The sequence below is a fragment of the Ipomoea nil genome, unplaced genomic scaffold, assembly GCF_001879475.1.
Source record: "Ipomoea nil cultivar Tokyo-kokei standard unplaced genomic scaffold, Asagao_1.1 scaffold2480, whole genome shotgun sequence".
In the NCBI taxonomy this organism is placed as follows: Eukaryota; Viridiplantae; Streptophyta; class Magnoliopsida; order Solanales; family Convolvulaceae; genus Ipomoea; species Ipomoea nil.
Window position 1 is genome coordinate 4,219,785 of NW_017618908.1, and position 22,247 is coordinate 4,242,031.

A 22,247-nucleotide genomic window follows, 5' to 3' on the forward strand; every position below is an offset into this window, starting at 1 on the left:
AGTATTAAAGTTTGGAAACAATATTTTTTTTTTTTAAGATTGGAAACAATATTTTTTATCACTCAATTAATCACAATCCCCAAGACAGTGGAATACTAAAATGTTACACAAAACACGTGTCTTGATATCAAAGGACGAAGTGGCCTTCAAAGCTGGCTTCTAGACGGTCAATATATAATTTAGTTAATTAGTTATAAGGCATGTAAGTTTGGTAGTTTGGTGAAACGAAAACTAGCTGTCATGTTAATGTTAGAACTACATACGGTGGTTATTGTTATTATTTATAATTTATGTGAACAAGATAATAATAAAAATTAAAAATTAAAGTAAAGAAAAGTGAAACTAAATTATTCAAAAGTATAAAATAAGACATGGCCGGTAAGATTAGAGGTGCGTGTTACTCATGCATTCAAGGAGCAAAACATGTCTCGAAAGCTCGAACTCAATTAAGTATGGCGATGGTATATAATAGATAGAGTCTCCCAAGGGGTCAGTGTGATAGAGGCTGATTGATCGAGGTTGTTGGTGGGGTATCGTTGCCTGTAAGAGTATACGAAGATAATTATATTCACAGTCATTATGGTATACTTCCCGTAGGTCCAAAAAAAGAAGTGCAACATTATCTCGGTTGAATTCGAAAAAGATGATCGAGTGAATGGAACATGATTATTGTATCAGAAAGTCACGAGTTAAAAATTAAACAGGAGCATATCGAGTAAAAAAAAAAAAAAGCCGGCCATATGCTAAGCAAACCCCATTTTGGATAGGAATACTTTCCAAAGAACAAAATCTGATTTTATGGAATTTTTCAAGTTTTTAAAATTTGCCAAAATTGGATATCATTCCCAATTATTTGTGATTATATTAACTATTAAGCATTAAGAATTTAAGATCGTGCAAAGGGCGGTGCATTGAAAGCTGTAATAGAAATTAATTCGTAAAGACCATACAGAATGAAGTTTCTTAGAAGATAAAATTCTAGCTTGTTTATATAATTTTTTTATTTATTTAATATGTGGTTAAAATGATAATAATATATTAATATTTACATATATTAAGGTTACTTTGTATGAATTGTGTGCTCCCGAGAACTAATTTAATGTGTTTGATTGTATGTGTTTCCGTCTTCAATCATTATAAATTAATTTCATGTTAATTTTAAATGAATTTTTTTTATTTGATTTGATTTGACAAATAACTATGGATGTAATTACTCTACATTTATTTAATATGTTTTTATATCATAATTTTTTTTCGAGTTTGAGATTCAAACATAATATTGAGGATAAGCCTTTTTTTTGCACCCGCTTTTTCATTAAAAGAAAAAGAAAATTATATCCACATGTAAATGAATGATCGAGTGAGTGAAACGTAATTTTCATACAACAATAATTAAAAATTTAGAATCCCTATTTGAGGACTACATTACATTTTTCTTAAGTCAAGCATGTTTTTAAGATTCAACATTATTTTTTTTAATACTAAAGAATATACAAATAAATTACATGAATCAATGTTGTGTTACACCCACATAATCAACTATCAAAAGATGTCTAATTAAGACCGTTTATGGGAGAAGGCATACAAAGCTTACCCAATTGCAAATAACTTTCTTGTGACGACATTCAATCAATACAAGAGTTCACTTTTCTATATATGTGTCTAATGTAACAATCACAATTTTTACGTAGCATTACTCATGCAGTAACGATAATTATGTGCAAGGTCGGGTTTGGGTCTAGGTCATTCTCTTCTTGTCCAATCTTGGTGACAAGTGACAACCACTTACAAATTACTCTCAAGAAATACATATATATGTAAAGTACACTAGTACAAAATTACCATAAAAATAGGACAATTTGCATCTAAAGTTTAAACACGGAGGCATAAAGTTGACGCGGTGACAATTTTGTAATTAAAAGTTCACTATTTAATTATTTTTTTTTTTAAAAGAGACAATATGCGTCTGTAGCATATGCGTCAAGTGTACTTCAGACACAAATAGTCTTTTACTTCAGACGCAAATGACTCATTTTGTACTAGTGGTAACCTCTAAACTAACATATTATAAGTATTAATCCACCATAAATAACTCATACTTTCGTAGGGAGACTTGTTACAACACTCCCAGATACCGAAACATAAATTCATTATATTCACCCTAACAATCTTGTAGCTACTTCTCCAACTTTCCCTTTAGCATTACCATCCACATCCATTTTAACAAATTAAAAGGAAATCAACACCTCATGCTTTATCTCAAACTTCCTTACCTTTTTGCTCAACAATCTTATAACAATTAGATTAGAAGGCGAACTAAAGTCTTCATAAAAAAAAGGAATATAATTTGAATTTTACATGACTTAACTAATTAACATTGCACAATGGGATTTGGTTATTAGGTTAACGGGTACTAAAATTGCTACCCAAGAATACTGTATACTATATATTCTCGAATCTTTATGTAATTGGTTTAATTAAAAGATCAATCTTTAAAAATCAGTTCAAACTTTTGACGTTAATGATAACCAATAATTAGTTGAAACCCCTAAATTGATGATGACTAAGTTCAAGTAATCTCCTAGAAATTCGATCACGGCCAATATATAATCAAAATGTTTGTGTTTTTAAAATGTAATCAATGTTAAGATGGATCGGATCATCACAGCTAGGTTTTGGTTTTGTTGTGTCATAGATTTGCTGCGTTCCCCAACACTTATGATGATCACATATGTTGTTTAATAGATTACTGTCTGGTTCATCTCAACCCACGTAGGAGTTATTCCAATTTTGCACGTTCAAACTGGATATAGTATAGATACATGGAGTTATCCATCATATATCCTCTAATCTTCATTATTATTCCTTTTGCCTTATCATTTCTGCTTAATTGACAAGTGTGTACAATTCACTTGGACCTGCTACGTTCAAGCACCATATGATGATAAAACAAAAATCACGTTATACCATAAACTTTTTGTTCATATATAGTTTGACTAGATCTTCATATATGTATATTTTATAGTAAAAGTGTATGGTGTCGATCGAGACCCGTGCTTCTTGTACTAAGATCATCCTCATTAGAAGTTTTTTTGTGGTTTTTGGTATAGTTTTTGAGAAAGCAAGCTTATGTGGAGATGAGAGGGTGAAGAGGGGGAGAGAGAGAGAGAAAAAAAAAAAAAAAAAAAAAAAAAAACTCCCTGCAAGACATTGGTTTTTATCAGACTTGTGGGACCCACTAAAATGTCTGACTTTCACGCCCTGGTCGAGTGAAGTGCAACCCAGCACCTAGTCGACCGGGTGCGTTAATGAGGCTTTTCGACTTTTTTTTTTTTCTTCTTTTTCTCTACCCTCCCGTCTTCTCTTTCTTAACCACACTTGCAAAAACTCATCAAAAATTACAACTATTAAGGATGCTCTAAGTACAAGCCAAGAAGATTTGAAAAAAAAAAAAAAAAATAAATAAATAAAACTTTAGGTGTGAGACATTGTACCCACAGTATCTGGTACAAATTTAGTTAAAGCCTTCTTCAGTCAAATTGGGTTGTACCAGGTACCCGAGGCATTGATACCAGTGGATTGTATCAAGTATGAGAGACATTGGTATCACTTGACACCATAAAAATTTTCATATTTTATGTATACATATTCATTAATTACTCATAAATTAGTCTATTCTATTGTATTTATTTATATTATACACATTTTTATTTGACTCTACAGTTAAAAGTGTAAAATATACCCTAACTCTGCAAAATTAAGACAATTTTAATTTGGTCTTTCGATTAACAAAAAAATGTCTCGATCATGCAGAGCTAGAGGTATATTTTACAAATTTTGATGATAGATTAGAAGACCAAAATGGCCAATTATGAATAACTAAGGACAAAAACATTTTTTTTTCAAAAAAAAAAAATATTTATGATGTGATTAATTAGTTATTAGAACACAATGTAAATGAAAATTTAGAAAATAATAATAATAATAATAATAATAATAATAATAATAATAATAATAATAATAATAATAATAATCAGTAATCACAACTTAATAAGAAAATATTACTATGCATTGCTTCATGAACCCGCATCCATTATTCAAGAGTGTACATTGAGTTAATTAGTTATATATGATAATTTTGTACGATAGACTTGATCAAAATATACAAGAATCATACTCTAACGACTTAACCATCCCTTCATGCTCTAATACAACTTCAGTATACATATTGTACTAATTAGTATCGCATTAAAATAAATGTTCCGTGATTTTTTTTTTATCCCTTTCCTTTTGGAAGATGAAGTAGGGTAATTGCAATGGTTAGGTTTTTGGCCAACTGGAACAATTGGAAGAGACAAAGAGCGACTTTTCCGGTTACTTTGTCGGGGTTTTGAAGTTCTAGCTTATTGTGCAGAATGTCATACTTACCTCCACGATCATGGCCGTCCTAAATGTTAATCTTCAATTAAAAAAATATGGCACGTTCTCTCATTTCCACACGCACAACTCTCTTTTCTATTTGCCGATCCCATACTCTAATTGTGTGCTGCCAAACCCTATTATCATTAATACTTAATTACCCCATTAGCTAGGCTAATGCTTAGTTAGTAGAGCTGTTAAAGCGGACTGGCGGGACGAGCCTTTTAAAGCCCGACATACCGCGGGACGAGCTAAAAACCTCACAAAAATACGGGCCTAAAATAGGCCGGACTGGCCTGCCTTAGGCATGTGGGGCCCATCAATTTTAAAAAAGTTAAAAATTAAATAAAAATTAATAAGTGTATACTAAAATAATTGAATATTTTAAACATATATTAATGCATTTGTAATTTGTTGAACACAATAATAACTAATATAGTAATAAGTCCTAATAAATAATTAAATATATAATATGTGAATCTATAAGACAACAACAAATAATATATACAATGTACTACTTACTAATATATATTTTCAATATAAATAAATAAATTAACATATATATATATATATATATATATATATATATATATATATATATATATATATATATATATATATATATATATATAATGATGTGTATATATACACTAATATTAATAATGTATACATACTAGGCGAACTTGGCGGACCCCTGTCCGTCCGCCAAGCCCGACATTTTGGCAGGGGCGGGCTTATACGGCAGTTGTTATACCATGCATGGACCAGGATCCACCTTGCAAGATGGACCCTAGTCCTAAATTGTGTATTTTTAGTATTAGAATTGTGAACATCTAGAATATAAATTGTGTTTCTAAGTTCTGAGAATTTGTGAATACAATATAGGGTCATCACAAATTGTGAATTTTTAAAAAGTAAATTGTGAATATTTAGTATGTAAATCACTAAATTGTATATCTTTACACCCAAGTCCACCTTGCAAAGTGGACCCGGGTCCAGAGAATAATTTGCCCTTATACGGACCATAAAATTCAGTCTGTGCCCCCTCCCCCCCCCCCCCACCCCTGGTGGGGTCAAGCATGCTAAGCCTGTTTTGACAAATCTATTAGTTAGCCCCAATGATATCCAATTTCTGGTCAAGTAGATGGGACAACCCTAGTCAAGTTAATTTAACGTTGGTTTGATAACCACAATGTTTTAAGTCTGACACTCTGTAAAGTTGTTAATTGGTTTTCTTAATTTAATTCGATCAGCTATGCACAACGTAGGCTAGTTTACCTCAGCACTTCTCTTAAAGCGCATATTTTGATAACAGACATAGACTTTCTTATATATCAACGTAAATATTATAAGATAACATTTTGATCTTTCTTTCATATCTCCAAACATAGTTCTTTTGACTATTTAGTGAATTCAAGATAAGATTAACAACCTATTTCGCTTGTAGCCACCATCGGGAGGCTATTGAGACACATCCCGCTAGACTACTTTAAGATACTGCCAAGTTAGGAGCTCTCAAATTTGGGGTGCAAAAGTTTCTTTTAATTGAACAATGACATGAAATTATGGCAATTTATAAATTAATTACGAGGATTTCTAGAGAGCTCAATGGCTCGTTTGTTCGATAAACGAAACTAACATTGGAAAAAAAATGTGTTTACTTCTACATTTCTTCAATATATATAAAACAACAAATGAAACAAAATGAAGAATTGAAGTAAACGCGGTCTAAATGTGTGGGTTTTGAGCTAAGTTAGTTTCATTTGCAAGCAATAGTGAGCCAAGAAAATTAGATGGAGACAGTTTAGGGTGTGTTTGGTTGGTAGGTTTTTAGAACACTACTATGGGTTTCGAATACCCCATCAATTGAAAAACTCATACCCAAATACAATAAGGGTTTCATTCCCTTATTCATTCTCAAGCATTACTATTAGTAACCATTCTCATTCCACCATACTAGCAAACATGTTAAATACTTTCACCAAAACCCATTACCATTACCAAGTATTTGATACTCATTCCGATTCCTATGTGCGAACCAAACACACGCTTAACAATCTAAAACACTAGTCCTAATGCTTAATAAGCAAAGTCAAATACTTAATGGAATTGAAAGAGTGGGATTACTATATATTTTAGTGCCATCATTGCATGAACTTGGTCCCTCTGAGTTGTACTTTGCCTGGTGGTTGGCCCCACACTGGACTCCAGGAGAGATTAGGTACAAAAAGTTTGGACCTTCCCCCCTAAAAACGAATCATTTGGAATAATAATTTCAATATACTAATCAAGTCAACTAACCCTCACTTCACCATTCTCTCCATACCCATTTCCTAGGTATAAATATGCCCTAAACTTTCTTCTCTTTACACCACCAAAACCAATTTAGTCACTCCACAACACCCAAAGCTGCAATCTTTCTTACTTTCTGAACTAACCATCAATGGAGGCTGTGGGGGCTGCTGCTTTCTTTGATGAAGAATGGGAGTGTCTGAGCAAGATGTTTTCTCCAAGTGAAAATGGCGATTTCATGTTTCTCGAAAACAACGGGGCGATGGCAATGGCTAACAGCGGCCATTGTTTCTTGTCTTCCTGTTCTGATGTTGTGACCAATAATGGTGATGAGTTTCACCAGTATTTCTCACAAGAAAGTAGCAATAGCAGTGGTGGGGATAGTTTTATTAATTTCCCTTCTCCCATTTATCATTATTCCCTCCAGAATAATGATAATGTGATGATGATGAACCTTGTCCAATCTGATGAGCCCATGGGGTTTTTTGTTGTGGATGACAACATTGTTAATTCCTCAGTTCCTGTCTGTTGTCATCCTAATGAGGTTATGGGAGCAGCAGACATTGCTGTCTGCTCAAAAGAAGAGATGATGATCAATAGTGCTGAAGGGCACCTGCAGTCTGCCATTGCTGATGATTCAACCAAGAACTTGCAGCAGCTCAAGAGGAAACCTGAGAAAGTAGCAGCAGAAGATTCATCTGAGAATCCCAAGAAAAAACCCCGGGTTTCGCGAAATGTGAGTTCACACTTCACACATAATTGTATCGATAAATCTGGACTTGACCCTTCAGACCTCTGCCCAACAATCCCCCGTCGCTAGGTGCTGGTGTTGGACTTGGCCTTTACCAGCCTCCGCCCAACAATTCTCCCAGCACCTGCCAGCCTTAACTGCTCTTGTTGGGACTCGTTAGGCCAGAAGCTATAGCTCGTAACGAAGGCCCAACTTTATTTCTTTATACCACTCACATTTTCGATAGGCAATATGCTAAACTTGGCCCTTCAGGCCTCTGCCCAACAATCCCCCAGTCACTAGGTGTTGGACTTGGCCTTTACCAGCCTCCGCCTAACAATTCCCCAGCACCCGCCAGCCTTAACTGCTCCTGTTGGGACTCGTTAGGCCAAAAGCTATAGCTCGTAGCGAATGCGTAACTTTATTTTCTTATGAGAGGCAATATGCTGAACTTGACTCTTTAGGCCTCTGCCAATAATCCTCACCCGGACTAGGTGCTGGACTTGGCCTTTACGGGCCTCTGCCCAACAATCTTTTTGCAATGAATCTAATATTTACATTTTACTACTAAATGCAGGCACAGAAAAACAAGAAAGTGGCAGTGTCAAAGTCCAAGCAGAACCCAGAAAGTGGGAATGAAGATCATCAAGAAGATCAGGAGGAGAGAAATGCACAGACCTCAAGCTGCAGCAGCAGTGATCATCAAGATGAATCTCTGGAGCTGATGAACAGGGACGCCCCGAATTCGAATTCCAGTGGGAAAGCAAGGGCTAGCAGAGGGGCTGCTACTGATCCACAAAGCTTGTATGCAAGGGTACTGATGAACTGCCACCTTAATTTATGTTAATCATGTTTCATTAAACGTAAACTACATGTTGTCTTATATTATAATGTGGGGTTTTGCAGAGGAGAAGAGAAAGAATCAATGAGAGACTGAGAATCTTGCAGAACCTTGTCCCTAATGGAACAAAGGTTGACATTAGCACCATGCTTGAAGAGGCTGTTCACTATGTCAAATTTCTTCAGCTTCAAATTAAGGTAATTAACTGGATATACAATACTAATTAAAATTAGCATTACATTAATTCCCCCGCACGGGATTCCTGGATGGTAGATTATAAACAAAGACACGTGACCGAGTCATAGCAGCTGCAATGTGGGAGTTACACCCAATGTGGTCCTCCCACATAATAGACTGCTGAGTCACCCTGATTTACTTCTCCATTATCCTGTCGGGACAGGGATGAAGAAATTTCGTTAATTCTCATTTATGAACCATAAATATTCCAAAAAAGTCATGGTTATTAAACTTGTTCTTTTCTTGGTTGTTATCCTCCAGTTACTAAGTTCAGAGGATCTTTGGATGTATGCCCCAATTGCCTACAATGGAATGGACATGGGTCTCTATCAGAAAATGCTGCCAAGCTTGTGACCAGATACAAAGAAGAATGCATATTCTGACTTGCAAAAATTATCCCATAAAAAAATAAAAATAAAAAAAAAACACTAATTTTCATGTTGAAATAATATGTAGAATAATTAACAAAAAAATGTTCTCCAAATGCATGTGTTATTACTTATTTGGTGGACTACCCGGCTTGTTAAATAGGATACATGAATCTTCTCTGGCACTGCAACTATTCATGTATGGTCCCAAATTCAGAGTTACAGTACTTCTGTAATTGTACAAAGATTATTTATTGAAGTAAAAGTAATTGTTATCACTTCACTTTATTAGTGTCATATAACCCAAAAAGATAAAAATAAATTTTACAAAAATTATGGTGTCATGACCCATGGGAGTATTTTGTGCTTTTTCATGTGTAGCATGTGCATTGCGATATTGTACACTCTCCCTGGTATACTTTTAATACAAGGTAGAATTTTGTAAAATATGTGACATTGTAAAATTTTGCATAGCAAATAAAGAAATGATTGAATAATACAAATTTTAAATTCATTAATAATAAACTATATTGATTGGGCTTAATTTGTGTAAGGAGTTGGGCCCAAAATATGTGTCTCATTCCTAATGTAGCTAATGTATAAATATAAAAATAAAAAATAAAAAAATGCATCAGTATGTCGTAATACGGATTTAAGGGGACACATAAGCAAAATCCATGCCTATAATATAATATTGTTTCCATTATGTAATACGTTTTAGCAAATAAAAATTTGGGGAGGGGTGTAAACTGGGAATAACGCAGATGAATGAAATTGACAAAAAAACCACAAAATTGAGAACTTAACTGATTGGAAAACGTTGCAAAAAAAAAAAAAAAAAAAAAAAAAGGAAAAAGTAAGCAGGCCGGAAATCTTAGCAATGTGCTTTGACTACTCTCTAATACTCGAAGTAAGTAGAAAAGCAATTTGGCCCACCACTAAGCCCATTTATAGAAGGATACGATACGAGAATTTCAAAAGTTTCAATTCAATTCCCAAGGTACCCCAGATGGGCGACACATGTCGTTTCTACTAAATCAATAATAACTAATTATACCAGAAATGACGATGTTCCCATACATCCTAAGTCATGGGTCTTTCTATCCGCGCACTTGACAGGTCGACAAAGTACCGTTAGCCCTCACCTTGAAGCTTTACAGCCATCGGTGGAAGTGCTAAGGGGGCTAGTTGATATGTAATATGACCTCATCGTACTGGTCTTGCGCTCGGGAAGCATGTGGAGAGTCATCACCGTCACTTTCCAATATGAAGTAGTAAGAGTCGTGTGACTCGTGCGATTTCCCAACCATGATTACAATCGGGAGGGAGCTTGTTTATTCAGTGAGCATAATTTTCACCTAGTAGATCGTTTTCGACCAGAACTGATCAGAAAAATCATTCTTGGAAAGAAGAACCCATAGTAATTGTCCATTAATAATTCGAATAAGTACGAACCAAGCACATAGTGTTGTGATATCACACGTGCGCGATTCTTAGCTTTAGTAAGGCACATGAGTAAGCAGAATTGCCGCTCAACCGTCTAGTGCACCACCCTCAACACATGGCGAGCACGCTAAGGGCCAGAATTATGTGGATACGCAAACATAAGTCTTATCACACACCATATGAATTCTAAAGCCTTAATTGCATTCTAGGCCTTTGATTTCATAAAATTATGAATTTATATCTTGATTCACATTGTGTGGTAAATTAAACTCCGATCACATATCATTTTCAACATATAAGACTATATGTTAACCCACATCATTCTTTCCATAATTTCATTTAAACTTGACAATTAAAAAAAGAGTAATTCAAAAATCATATTGTAATTATCAAAGATAAATTACATCCTTCATGAGTACTTCACCTTTGGAAGAATATGAAAACCCCACACACTAGACCACTCCATTACACACACTCTCCAATCAATATCTGATATCTACTTTGCACGGTATAAACACCTCTAGATCATAAACTCAAGACCTTTTGTTGAATACCGTACAAAATTAGATACATAAAATAAGACGCTTTTCTCGCTTCTACATAATTATTTTTAAAAAATTGTAATCACGATTTTTATTTACAATTTACACAACTGCGCAAGTGAAGTTGTTCAAATCCTATTATAGCTAAGAAAGGTTTGAATAAGTTCATAACTGTATTTGAAGTGTGTCATTCTCTTTTTTTTTTTTTTCTTGTTGTAAATAAGTGTCTCATTCGTAATGTAGCTAATGTATAAAGAAAAAAGTTGCATCATTATGTCGTAATAAGGATTTAAGGGGACACATAAGCAAAATCCATGAATATAATATAATATTATTTCCATTATGTAATGCGTTTTATCAAATAAAAATTTGGGGAGTGGTGTAAACTGAAAATAACGTAAATGAATGAAATTGACAAAAAAAAAAAAAACAAAAAACAAAAAAACAAAATTGAGAACTTACTGATTGAAAAACGTTGCAAAAAAAAAAAAAAAAAAAAAAAAAAAAAGTAAGCAGGCCGAAAATCTTAGCAATGTGCTTTGATTGCTCTCTAATACTCGAAGTAAGTAGAAAAGCAATTTGGCCCACCAATAAGTCTTTTTATAGAAGGATACAATAAGAGAATTTCAAAAGTTTCAATTCAATTCCCAAGGTACCCCAGATGGGCAACACGTGTCGTTTCTACTAAATCAATAATAACTAATTATACCAGAAACGACGATATTCCCATACATCCTAAGTCATAGGTCTTTCTATCCTCGCACTTGACAGGTCAACAAAGTACCGTTAGCCCTCACCTTGAAGCTTTACAACCATCGGTGGAAGTGCTAAGGGGGCTAGTATATGTAATATGAACTCATCGTACTGGTCTTGCGCTCAGGAAGCATGTGGAGAGTCATCACCGTCACTTTCCAATATGAAGTAGTAAGAGTCGTGTGACTCGTGCGATTTCCCAACCATGATTACAATTGGGAGGGAGCTTGTTTATTCAGTGAGCATAATTTTCACCCAGTAGATCGTTTTCAACCAGAACTGATAAGAAAAATCATTTTTGGAACGAAAAATTCATAGTAATTGCCCATTAATAATTCGAATAAGTACGAACCAAGCACATAGTGTTGTCATATCACACGCGCGTGATTCTTAACTTTAATAAGACACATGAGGAAGCAGAACTACCGCTCAACCGCCTAGTGCACCACCCTCCATATAAAATTAGATATATAAAATAAGACGCTTTTCTCGCTACTATATAATTACTTTTTAAAAATTGTAATCAAGATTTTTATTTACAATTTATACAACTGCCCCTCCCCTCCCCTCCCAAAGATTTATACAATTGTAATCATTATAGAATTCCATTTACTCTTACGTGTTACACAGAAGTCGCAAAGGTTATATCGTTTAATCGTTTCATTCCTCAGAGAAGGAGGTAGGTCATAGGTGCGTTACAGCTTACAACTCCGGCCCCCGGCGACGCACAACCTCCCTAACTGGAGTGGCGAACGGCTACTGAATCATCACATCGATACACACTTATATATACATACATAAGTCGATATACGCTGCGTATAATTATGTCTTCGAATCGATTCAGCAGCCAGAACAGGTACCAAGGGGGCGGCAGCAGCAGCAGCAGACCCCAACAGAAGTTTGTGCCGAAGAAAGATGTCCAAACCAATCAAACTCTATCTAATTCTCTCAGGCAACAACAATCTAAGAAGTCCGGTGGCGCCGCCGGTGGTAGCGGCAGCGGAGGAGGATCAGCGAGCAGGCTTAGGATGTCGGAGAATGGGGACTGGGTTTCCAGTGGTGTCCACAGTGGCAATTTTGTCAATTACTTGCCTCAGGATGAGGCGGTTGCGGCTGGGCTTGGAGCTGACGAGGGCGGATTGGATCCTGTGGAATCGCAGCGAGTGGTGGATCTTTTGAACAGAGAGTTGTCTCGGTTACTTAAACTCAACCCTAGAGATTTCTGGCGAGAAGGTAAGCTTATACGAAGGTTTTTTTTGGGTTTAATTCTGCTGAGCCTTCTCCTGCCTGAGCTAAAATGTTTCTTTTTGTGCATTATATTTAACTACTAATTAGTTTTTAGGTTATTGGAAATAAGTGAAGTAGTTCATCCATTGTTATATGGCCAGTATGAAGGTTCCTAAACACCTAAGCTTGCTCTGCTAAGAATGTGGAATGTGAAATGTCTATACATCTCAATTATAAAGATGTTGCTTTTCTACATGCATGACTGCAATTAGGAATTTGATAATTGTTGAATGAAGATTTTTAATGGGCATCTCATTCACATATTTCATTGGAATGGAATGTGCTTGTCTATTGATGAGTCATGTGTTTGTTCACATCATATCACAAACAGGTGGTTCCATTATCATTTTCCATATGATGACTGATCAGAGAATAAGAAAGTTAAGCTATTACTGGCTTTTGAGAGTGGCACAGACTTGGGAGTGTTGGGAATACGCTATTTCCTTGAGGGTTGGCTTTTGAAAGTTTCACTAATTTTGATGGTGACTGAAGTTTGGTGAGAGGAAAAACAGAATGTAGTAAAGCGTCTATGTGCTGTGAGAATACTATAATGCTTTCAGCTTGAAAGCACTAGGTAAAATTAGTTGTTCTGCAACACCGTTATTACGTGGACATATTGTCAGCTATGTTGTACAGGAACTCTGAAAGGGTAGTATTTCCACGTTTTGGAAATGTTTTGTCGCCAAAATGTCCTGAAACTCATGCAGAGATGTTTCCAAAATTGGAAACAGGTTTCTGGTTCTTTTTTCTTTTTAAAATTGAGGTCAAATTTTAGAATCTGGAAAGCTTGCTTTAAATCCTATTCCGTGATATTTTAGTGAAGTTCGATACTGCTTCCCTTCATCTCAGCAACACACCAACAACAATAGTGATGCAGCCTCCAACCAGCAGCAATGACACGTCTAGCAACACAAGGACTAGTTGACTATGGATTTGCGAGCATGGAAGATGTTGACATCCTTTAGTTTGCCAACCTATCTTTAGATGAACCTGAGTTGGAGTTTGTATATTTTTTAATGGAGATGTTAATTAAAACATGAATGTTTAAGTTTAAGAATAATTTAGATTTTGGATATTGTGTATGTGTGTTATTATTTCAAATAAACGTTGTGATATTTAACTATTTATTAATGATTTAGTGCATTACTTTTATTTATTAGTGTAATACTTTTTTCATGAATCTAGTAGAGTAGTAGATTATTTATATTTATATATATTTTATATAAAAAAATATTTGCAAATATACCTATATATATATATATATATATATATATATATATATATATATATTATATTATATGTTTCCCTCACGTTTTGTTTTCTACATGTTTTGAAATTATTGTTTCATGTTTCCTATTTCCGTGCGGAAAATACTTGGTGTACTCCCATTTTAAACTCCCAACTTGTACTCCCTCTCACATGGTCTTGATGTAGACATTTTTCTGTGGACCCACATGATGAAAATAACCAATCCTGGATTGCCACCTCAGGGAGTATAAATGAGGGAGTAGAATTTTGGGAGTCTATGTAGTAGAACTCATTTCCGTGCAACATAGACTGTCAGCATTTAAAAAACTGTAAACAGTTGATGCTAATGCTTTTGCATTTATACAATTTAGCATATCTTTTTGTTGGAATGCTAAATGTTCTCTTGACTGTTGTTAAGACGGATTTTAGGGGTTACTTTAGGTGCTACTTGCTAAATATCTTTAACTCTTTCCTGCCTACCTTTTATTCTTCTCAGTGGCCAGCGACACTTCCCTTCACTCTTTCCTTGAAAGCTTTCTTAAGTTTCGGAGTAGATGGTATGATTTCCCATACCGAGGAGCAAAGGGCATAGTTGCTGGAGTCATTGTTGGTGAGTTTGAGCTATCCCGGCGTGTCTTCATGGCCTTATATCGCGTGTAAGTTACAGTCACTTCTATACTCCTTTCTTTGGGTGCACCAGTGGTTTAGTATTTTCCATTATCCATCTTAGCATCATGTGAATACCATTTCTTATTGTAGATCTTCTAATCGGGATCCTGGAGTCAAGGCTGCTGATAGTCTCAGTCAGAAAGATTATTCGGGTATATTATCCTTGCTCCATTGCAATTTGTTGTTTATAACTTCTCAAGAAATTCAGAATTAGATAAAGAAAAAACTATAGGCCCCGGCAATGTAGTTAAGCTTGCTCTCTGTAATATTGTAATTATACAGATTCACCTGAACACACACTGTTGTTTTGTGATTCTGAATTCAATAAGGAAACAATATAATTGGCCCTGATGGTGTAATTAAGGATGCAGTCTGTAATATTGTAATTGTACAGATTCACCTGAAAATCTGATATTCATCTCTGAATGTTACTTCCAACCAATCGCATATTCTCACTATGATTCTGGAGACCTCATTGTAATTATCCTACAAGTGTAAATTGAGCAGAGAGAGCCATCTATTTTATTCAGTGTTGCAAAAATCGCGCCTAGGCGCCACCCGGCCGCAGACGATTAGGCCGGAATCGGCCTCTTCCGCGGCCGGGCGGCTAGCCGGCTAAACCGGCCGAACAAATTTTTGTGTGTGTGTGTGTGTGTGTGTGTGTTGAAAAGTGTAGAAACTTTGGCAAGGCATAACTTTTGATTCGGTTGTCCGTTTTGGACAATTTTTTTCTTCAAATTGCGTATTTTTTCAAGATCTATACACCGCAAACAGCCAAAGGCGGTTTGGCCCTCTAATTTCTCCAAAAATGCTTCTTTTGCTCTTAATTTTAATTTTTTATGTATTTAGATGGTTTCAACAATATTCAAAATGATTTTACAACCACTTACGTAAATAATTTGTAAGAAAAAAACTAGAGGAACCTTATGTTTTACTATTGAATTTTTAAAATTTTTAGTTTAAATTTTATATTTTTTAATTTAAAAAAGAAAAATTAAAAAATCGGCGCCCCCGAGGGGGCGCCTAACGTGTTTTGCAACCTTGATTTTATTTTCTGTTGTGGTGACAAGGGGTGGCATTGGAGCTGTAATATTCATTGGAGTAGGATTATAAATAATCTAATTGAGATTCTAGTTATGAAAATATAGTTTCTCTGCCACACTTGGAGATTTTTTTTTTTTTTTTTTTTTTTTGTATTCATAAAGTAAAGCACTTAATTTAAAGGTGAAACGTTTGTCATAAGCTTCATTGTGGTGTTACTAACTATTTCCACTTATAGCCCTTTTGCAGGAGAAGAAGTTACTTAACTTGCCGAAGTTGTTAGAAATATCTGCTATATATGGTCATGAAAATGAAGATTTGACAAGAATATTGGTAAGTTTAAGATCTGATTATTTGCTTTAGTGTTTTTATTTATAAATGCCTTCTTTTTTTTTTTACAACCACCACCACCCCCCCCCCCCCCCCGCCTCTCTCCCTCTCTCCTCATAGCTTACTTTTGAATTTGAAAGCAATAGCTTCAATCAGTGTTGCAAAAATCGGGCCTAGGCGCCGATTAATCGGCGCCTAGGCGCTAGGTGGTCGGCCACCTAGGCGCCGATTAATCGCTCTAGGCGCCCTAGGCAGTCCCCAGGCGCCTAGCGATTTTTTCAACCTTGGCTTCAAATAGTTTGAGTGTATAGATGCCCATTGTATATGGTTCTAATAACCGGTTAATAGTGTAATACCAATTACCTGAAATACTATAGCTAGCCCTATTCTAAATTGGGCTACTGGAAGCCTGCTATGCCATGGGAGGCATCTCCATATGGGTCATTCTAGAGAAGCGAACAAAATAGAGCTTATTTACCAATTAAATTGTGGAAGTCATTGGACTTGGTCCTTGTGCTTATGTTAAACTTGAAAATTTAGAATGCTACAAGAAGCTTAAATTGATTGTATAATTCAAAGCTGATAATAAAAACTGAAAAGTGTATATAGATCACCTAAGCAATACATAAATTTCTTTTTTGATGGTTTTACCTTGCTCAACAAAATGGTTCTTGATATAGATAGAAAGATGTACAAATTTTTAAAACCTTTTGTGTTAAAAAGCTTAAAAGCTTATGGATTACTTTTGATTTAAATTATAAGCACTATTGTTGTCAACTAATCTTTTACTCCATGCATGTTTACTGTCATCTGACCCCATAACAAGGTTTTCTTGCATCATCACTGAAATGTGTTACTTGGTAGTATTGCTTCATTTGCTTTGCATGGGGTTCTACACTTCTACTCAAGTTGTATTAGAACCTAGTTTTACAAAATTTCAATGACCAAAGCCACCACCCCATTCTCATGTTAAAAGGGAAAGAAATAATATGATCACTGTATCGAATGCATGAACCAAGTTTAAACCCTATTGACCTTTATAGCCTACAATTTCGAAGGCATGTTGCTTGAGTAACTTAATTACCATAACCTGCTGGCTTCAAAGGATATACAATCAGTAGATAAATTCAATTGGTACATGACAATCCCCCCCCCCCCCCCCCCACCACCACCACCACCACCACCAAAAAAAAAAAAAAAATCTCTCCTCTCTCTCTCTGACATGTATAATTTTTGCCAGGTCGTGAATGCAGTAAAAGCACAACCATGGATCCACGATGATCTTACTGCAGTCATTTCTCATTTTTTGAGCATTGTTCAGACTATGTATCAACGGTGTTCCTCATCTTTAGAGGTATAGTTTCATTTATCCTATTTGTATATGTAATTGAGGATTAGTTAGGGACTTGTGCTCGCACGTTGTATTTTCTTGCTCATTTATTGCTTTACACTATGCATGATATTTTATATATATACATATATATATATATATATATATATATATATATATATATATATGCATTTCAAGACTTGTAAGTTCTAAAGCATTGAATTTGTCTTCAAATATCTTCAAGACTTACATAGGTTCAAGCTCTAGAAACAACCCCTCTAAAAAAACCTGCAATAAGTTTCATTAAGTGAAACTGATTTGTCTGGAAGGGAAACATTGGTTTGTATTACTGAGGTTATGAAACTCAGGGCTGAGAGGGATGAATCGTGACCATGTGCTGCACTGCGGCCAAGCTTGCAGCATGAGATATTGCTCAAAGATGTGAGGAATTTGGCATTAGTGCCCTTCATATTAAGCTACAAGCCATTTGTGGAAACAACACTAAAACACCTGGTCCTGGTGCTCGGTTCTCTTGCTAGTTCTGCAATGAAGAAGGCTTTAAGCTTGTTCTTATTATCTCCACGGCAATTGGTCATTGTTAAGAACAGAGCTGCTGTTAATCTGTTATTGTGAGCTCAACTGTTTTTAGTATTAGTCGTTTTGCTCACTAACCAAGACCAAAATTTTCTGGTGTTTTATAATTGATTAAGCTGTTAAAGCTATTTTGCACGGATACATGATCCAAACTGCAAAATAAATAGAGCAAAATCAAATTAAAATTAAGGTTATGTGCATCTTCCTTCCTCATACCATATTTTGTGTGGTAGCTTTATGCACTTGGTCATCCTCTGAGAAGAATCCAAATAAATTTGAAATCATTACATTGGAATCAACACGAAGCATGGAGGATCCTTAATAGTAAATTTGGGGATTGCATGGTGCATTATAACCACATGTGGTTCATAAAATTGTGTTTCTTTTTTAAACTCAGGTTAATCACCGTCTGTCTTATTTGAATATTTGATTCTCAACTCAATTGCTTGTATTTTATGTTATGTCTTTACCTTTTATTAACATCTCGTCTTCAGAAATTTATTCTCCAACTTCTTGCCCAACTCTGAAATCGGTATCTGATCTTACCTTAAGCAGGTTGGCACAATATTTTGACATATTTTCTGTGGGGCATTTGCAGGTTTTATTTTCATCAGTTGGCTGTCAAGACCTTGGGCCCACTCGGCTTCTTGCAGACTATTTAGAGGTGACTTGAACTTATTTCCTGTTAGGTTGAAACAGAAAAAGTTCCTTCTATTTTATTTTTATGTAGCTCTGTTACAAGGAAAAAACACACAAAAATACATGTGTTCCATGCAAATATAATCCTGAGGGTTCTAGCTTGAATGTTTTCCTTGGCCGTGTATCTACTTACTAAAGGCGAACTTCCAATAATTGATGATGCATGTTTGTATTCCTTGTTCTTTTTATTATTATTATTTACCCGCAGTCACTTTTTTGGTTTCTTTCATTAGTGTATGTATATTTATTTCTCTGGTTTTGAGTGTTATGGTCTCACCTGCAGGTAATGGATTTCATAAATGATGCTGTTGTTTCCTTGGATGCATTTGTTAATGCCTACAAACAGTCTGCTGTTTACTTCTCTAGCCCTGTTGAAATGAGGTACTTATTTCCTAGTTGATTTTTTTTTTTTTTTTCCTTTTCATGTCCCATTTTTCTTTAATATTTTTGAAGAAATGTATTTACTATTACTTAATAATGGTGTCTTTTAAGAAAATCTGCTTAAGGTCCATATTGTAATATCCACACCAGTAAATGCAATTTTACTAACCAAATCAAACATTTCTAGCAATGATACTTGCTCCATGTTTTACAATAAAAAAATATTTGATTTTAGTCTAAACATCAAACTATATTTGCTTGTCATCTGGATAATATTTTGAGTAGATTTAAAATCATTGTTGCATTGTTTTACCTTCTGATAGCTTGATATTAGTGATAATGTGTACATTTGTACATGTGTGGGATGTTTTGCATGAATGAGAGTAATTGCTTATGTCACACACACATACCTAATTCAGTTCAGTAATTTTCCAATTTGCTTATCCTTTTTAAAGGCGTAGCCATTGTAGGCCTATTGTTGTTTTTTTTCTCATTAAACTTGTACTTTATTTCTTTGGCTGCATGCTCAAGATTCAAGAAAGCACAACAGTATTCTTTAATATTTATTTTTATGCAGTTATGGGAATGAGGAGATGCTTACTACCCTTGCAAGATTACATGATTCCCTGTTACCATCCTTGCACCGAGGTTTCAATATAATTTTTGCATCTAAAGACAATGGGTCCTCAAATATATCCAGTAGTATGCATTCAAATGTTTATCTTAGTCTGAAAATGTTAGCGACAAGGATAGTAAATTTTGGTGGGAAACTACTGTACTTTTGCTATCTAAGTGATGAGGTTTTCGATGGAAGTTTCCCTATTCCAGTTGGCATGAAAATGTTTCCTGCAAAGGTGGAAGATCCAGTCATAAGAACAGATATACTTGTACAGCTCATCAGGGATGTCAATGGTGTTTCTTTTTCTTCTCCCGAAGGGCATACTAAAGGGACGTTTCTACAAAACATTGAAGAGAATCACAAAATAATGAGCCGGATTGAACTATTGAGAAATGCAGGTAGAACATTATGTGATATTCAGCCCTATTGAATTTATTTTACATGTTTTCTAGAGTGAGATGATGACTAAATTTTGAGGTTCTGTCACTTGTTTATTGCATCTAGTAGTCATTATTTTGTGTATTTAAGTCCCGCTAATCCCATTCAAGCAATGCTGATGCCAACATAGTTACTTGCAGGGTGGTTTACTGTGGATGATGATCAACTTCGGTTTCTCTCTGGGATCATGGTCAACCCGCTGAAAGCCAATATTACTACATCTAGCATGCCATCTGCTGGGACAACCGGTAAACTGCAGGATGACGAAGACACAGCAATCATTGAATCAAAAATCAGTCAAATAAAAGATCTATTTCCGGAGTATGGGAAAGGTTACTTAGTTGCCTGTCTTGAAGTTTATAACCAGGATCCTGAAGAGGTTATACAGAGGATTCTAGAGGGTACCCTTCACAAAGACCTACAGTCTCTGGACATTGCCTTAGAGGAAACCCCAAAACCCAAGTCCGTTCCCTCATTGACACCTAATGACAAGGGTAAAGGGAAATTATTGGAATCTGAACCAGTCCCCCAAAAAAGTATTCACCATGCAGCAGTGAGACATCAGGCTGTCGGTTCTTCTAATTCTTCCACATCTGTGGTTGGGAGGTTCGTCAGGAAAACAGACACTGACCAACCTGATTCATTGATTCTCAATTCTAGAAGCGAAAAGGATATGGCAAGGACAGCTGCACTCGTGTCACAGCTTGAGTATGAAGATGAGTATGATGACTCATTTGATGATTTAGGTATGAGTATTGGCGACTCCGCATTTGAGGAAACGGAAACACAGGATGACAAATTAAATTCTAGCAGGGGAAAGTCTTTGGAAGCTGATGATCGAAGTTATGGTGCTAATCCTTCCAATGCAACAAAATGGGGTTCACGTAAAAAGCCACAATTCTATGTTAAGGATGGCAAAAACTACAGCTACAAAGTTGAAGGTTCTGTTGCAGTGGCTAATTATAACGAAGCTTCCTTAGTTAATCAATCGCAGAGAGAACTTATACATGGACTTGGACGGGGTGGTAATCTTCCATTAGGTGCTGTCAAAAAGATGGCCGAATCTGCTACAGATCGGGGTGATGAATTAAGTGAGGATGGCAGCAGAGGGGGTCGTGGGAACTTCAGAGGGAGAGGGCGGCGGGGGGGACAAGGGTTTGGTCGTGGCTATGTTTCTTCCAATCCAGACCAAGATGATGAGACTGAAACAAATGAGAGCGGTCCAGGAGGGCGAGGGAACTTCAGAGGGAGAGGACAGCGGGGGGGACATGGGTTTGGTCGTGGCTATGTTTCTTCAAGTGCCGCTCAAAAGCCAACCCAGTCTAGTGCAGAGCAAGACGACGAGACTGAAACAAACGAGGAGAGCGGTCCAGGAGGGCGAGGGAACTCCAGAGGCAGAGGGCATAGGGGAGGAGGACGAAATCACAACAGAAGAGACCGCGCCATGAGAAAACACATGTCGGGAGTGACTGGCCATTGGTGAGGACAAAATTTTTCACCAAACAACATATAGGAATATGCACAAAAGAGGTATCCATGAATAGCAGGTTCGGCATGGTGAAAGGGTTGGATCTATTCTATATTTGCATTGCTGCTGTAAAGTGGTTCTCAATGTTGTTAGATAACAGTTAAAGTCAGGTACTGCAATTTAATGTTTTTGAGACGTGGATACCTCCGACCGTTTCACTTTTTGGCTTGAGAAGAAAAGAAGAAAGCTTTTTATTTTCATTTCATTTTCTCAAGGCTATCTATTGACATGAAACATGCATAAAAATAAGGGAAACAGGTCAAATAGGATTTCTAACTTTATTCGAAAGTGGAATTAGGTTTTTCAACTTTTGGAAGGTGCAATTAAATAGTTTAATTTATTAAAATTGGTTAAATAAGTTCAATTCCCAACTGGTAAGCACGCCGTTAACCGTTGATCGTTGTTCACAAAAAAAAAAAAAAAATGACACTCAATTGACCGAATCAATCTCCTTT

At 35.7% G+C, this 22,247-nt stretch overlaps 2 protein-coding genes across 2 annotated transcripts; both read left to right on the plus strand.

Moving 5' to 3' along the window:
• Nucleotides 1–6,862: 6,862 nt before the first annotated feature.
• On the plus strand, nt 6,863–8,884 carry LOC109152753 (transcription factor bHLH54-like). Its single transcript, XM_019300400.1, has 4 exons — nt 6,863–7,447; nt 8,019–8,255; nt 8,348–8,479; nt 8,781–8,884. Exons 1-4 carry the CDS (start codon nt 6,863–6,865, stop codon nt 8,871–8,873), a joined length of 1,047 nt encoding a protein of 348 aa, XP_019155945.1. The 3' UTR covers nt 8,874–8,884.
• Nucleotides 8,885–12,227: 3,343 nt separating this feature from the next.
• LOC109153195 lies at nt 12,228–22,006 on the plus strand. Its single transcript, XM_019301025.1, has 9 exons — nt 12,228–12,861; nt 14,660–14,819; nt 14,923–14,984; nt 16,112–16,206; nt 17,444–17,557; nt 18,726–18,791; nt 19,110–19,207; nt 19,785–20,224; nt 20,405–22,006. Exons 1-9 carry the CDS (start codon nt 12,453–12,455, stop codon nt 21,745–21,747), a joined length of 2,787 nt encoding a protein of 928 aa, XP_019156570.1. The 5' UTR covers nt 12,228–12,452; the 3' UTR covers nt 21,748–22,006.
• The last annotated feature ends 241 nt before the right edge of the window (nt 22,007–22,247 follow it).

What these genes read in the sequence shown, in the direction of transcription:
- LOC109152753 (XM_019300400.1), top strand. Translation starts at nt 6,863, where the DNA reads ATGGAGGCTGTGGGGGCTGCTGCTTTCTTTGATGAAGAATGGGAGTGT. An exon ending in CACAAAGCTTGTATGCAAGG is followed by an intron (nt 8,256 to 8,347) that starts GTACTGATGAAC and finishes GGGGTTTTGCAG; the next exon opens with AGGAGAAGAGAAAGAATCAA. An exon ending in TTCTTCAGCTTCAAATTAAG is followed by an intron (nt 8,480 to 8,780) that starts GTAATTAACTGG and finishes GTTATCCTCCAG; the next exon opens with TTACTAAGTTCAGAGGATCT.
- LOC109153195 (XM_019301025.1), top strand. Translation starts at nt 12,453, where the DNA reads ATGTCTTCGAATCGATTCAGCAGCCAGAACAGGTACCAAGGGGGCGGC. An exon ending in GGTGTTCCTCATCTTTAGAG is followed by an intron (nt 17,558 to 18,725) that starts GTATAGTTTCAT and finishes GGGCATTTGCAG; the next exon opens with GTTTTATTTTCATCAGTTGG. An exon ending in TTCTTGCAGACTATTTAGAG is followed by an intron (nt 18,792 to 19,109) that starts GTGACTTGAACT and finishes TCTCACCTGCAG; the next exon opens with GTAATGGATTTCATAAATGA.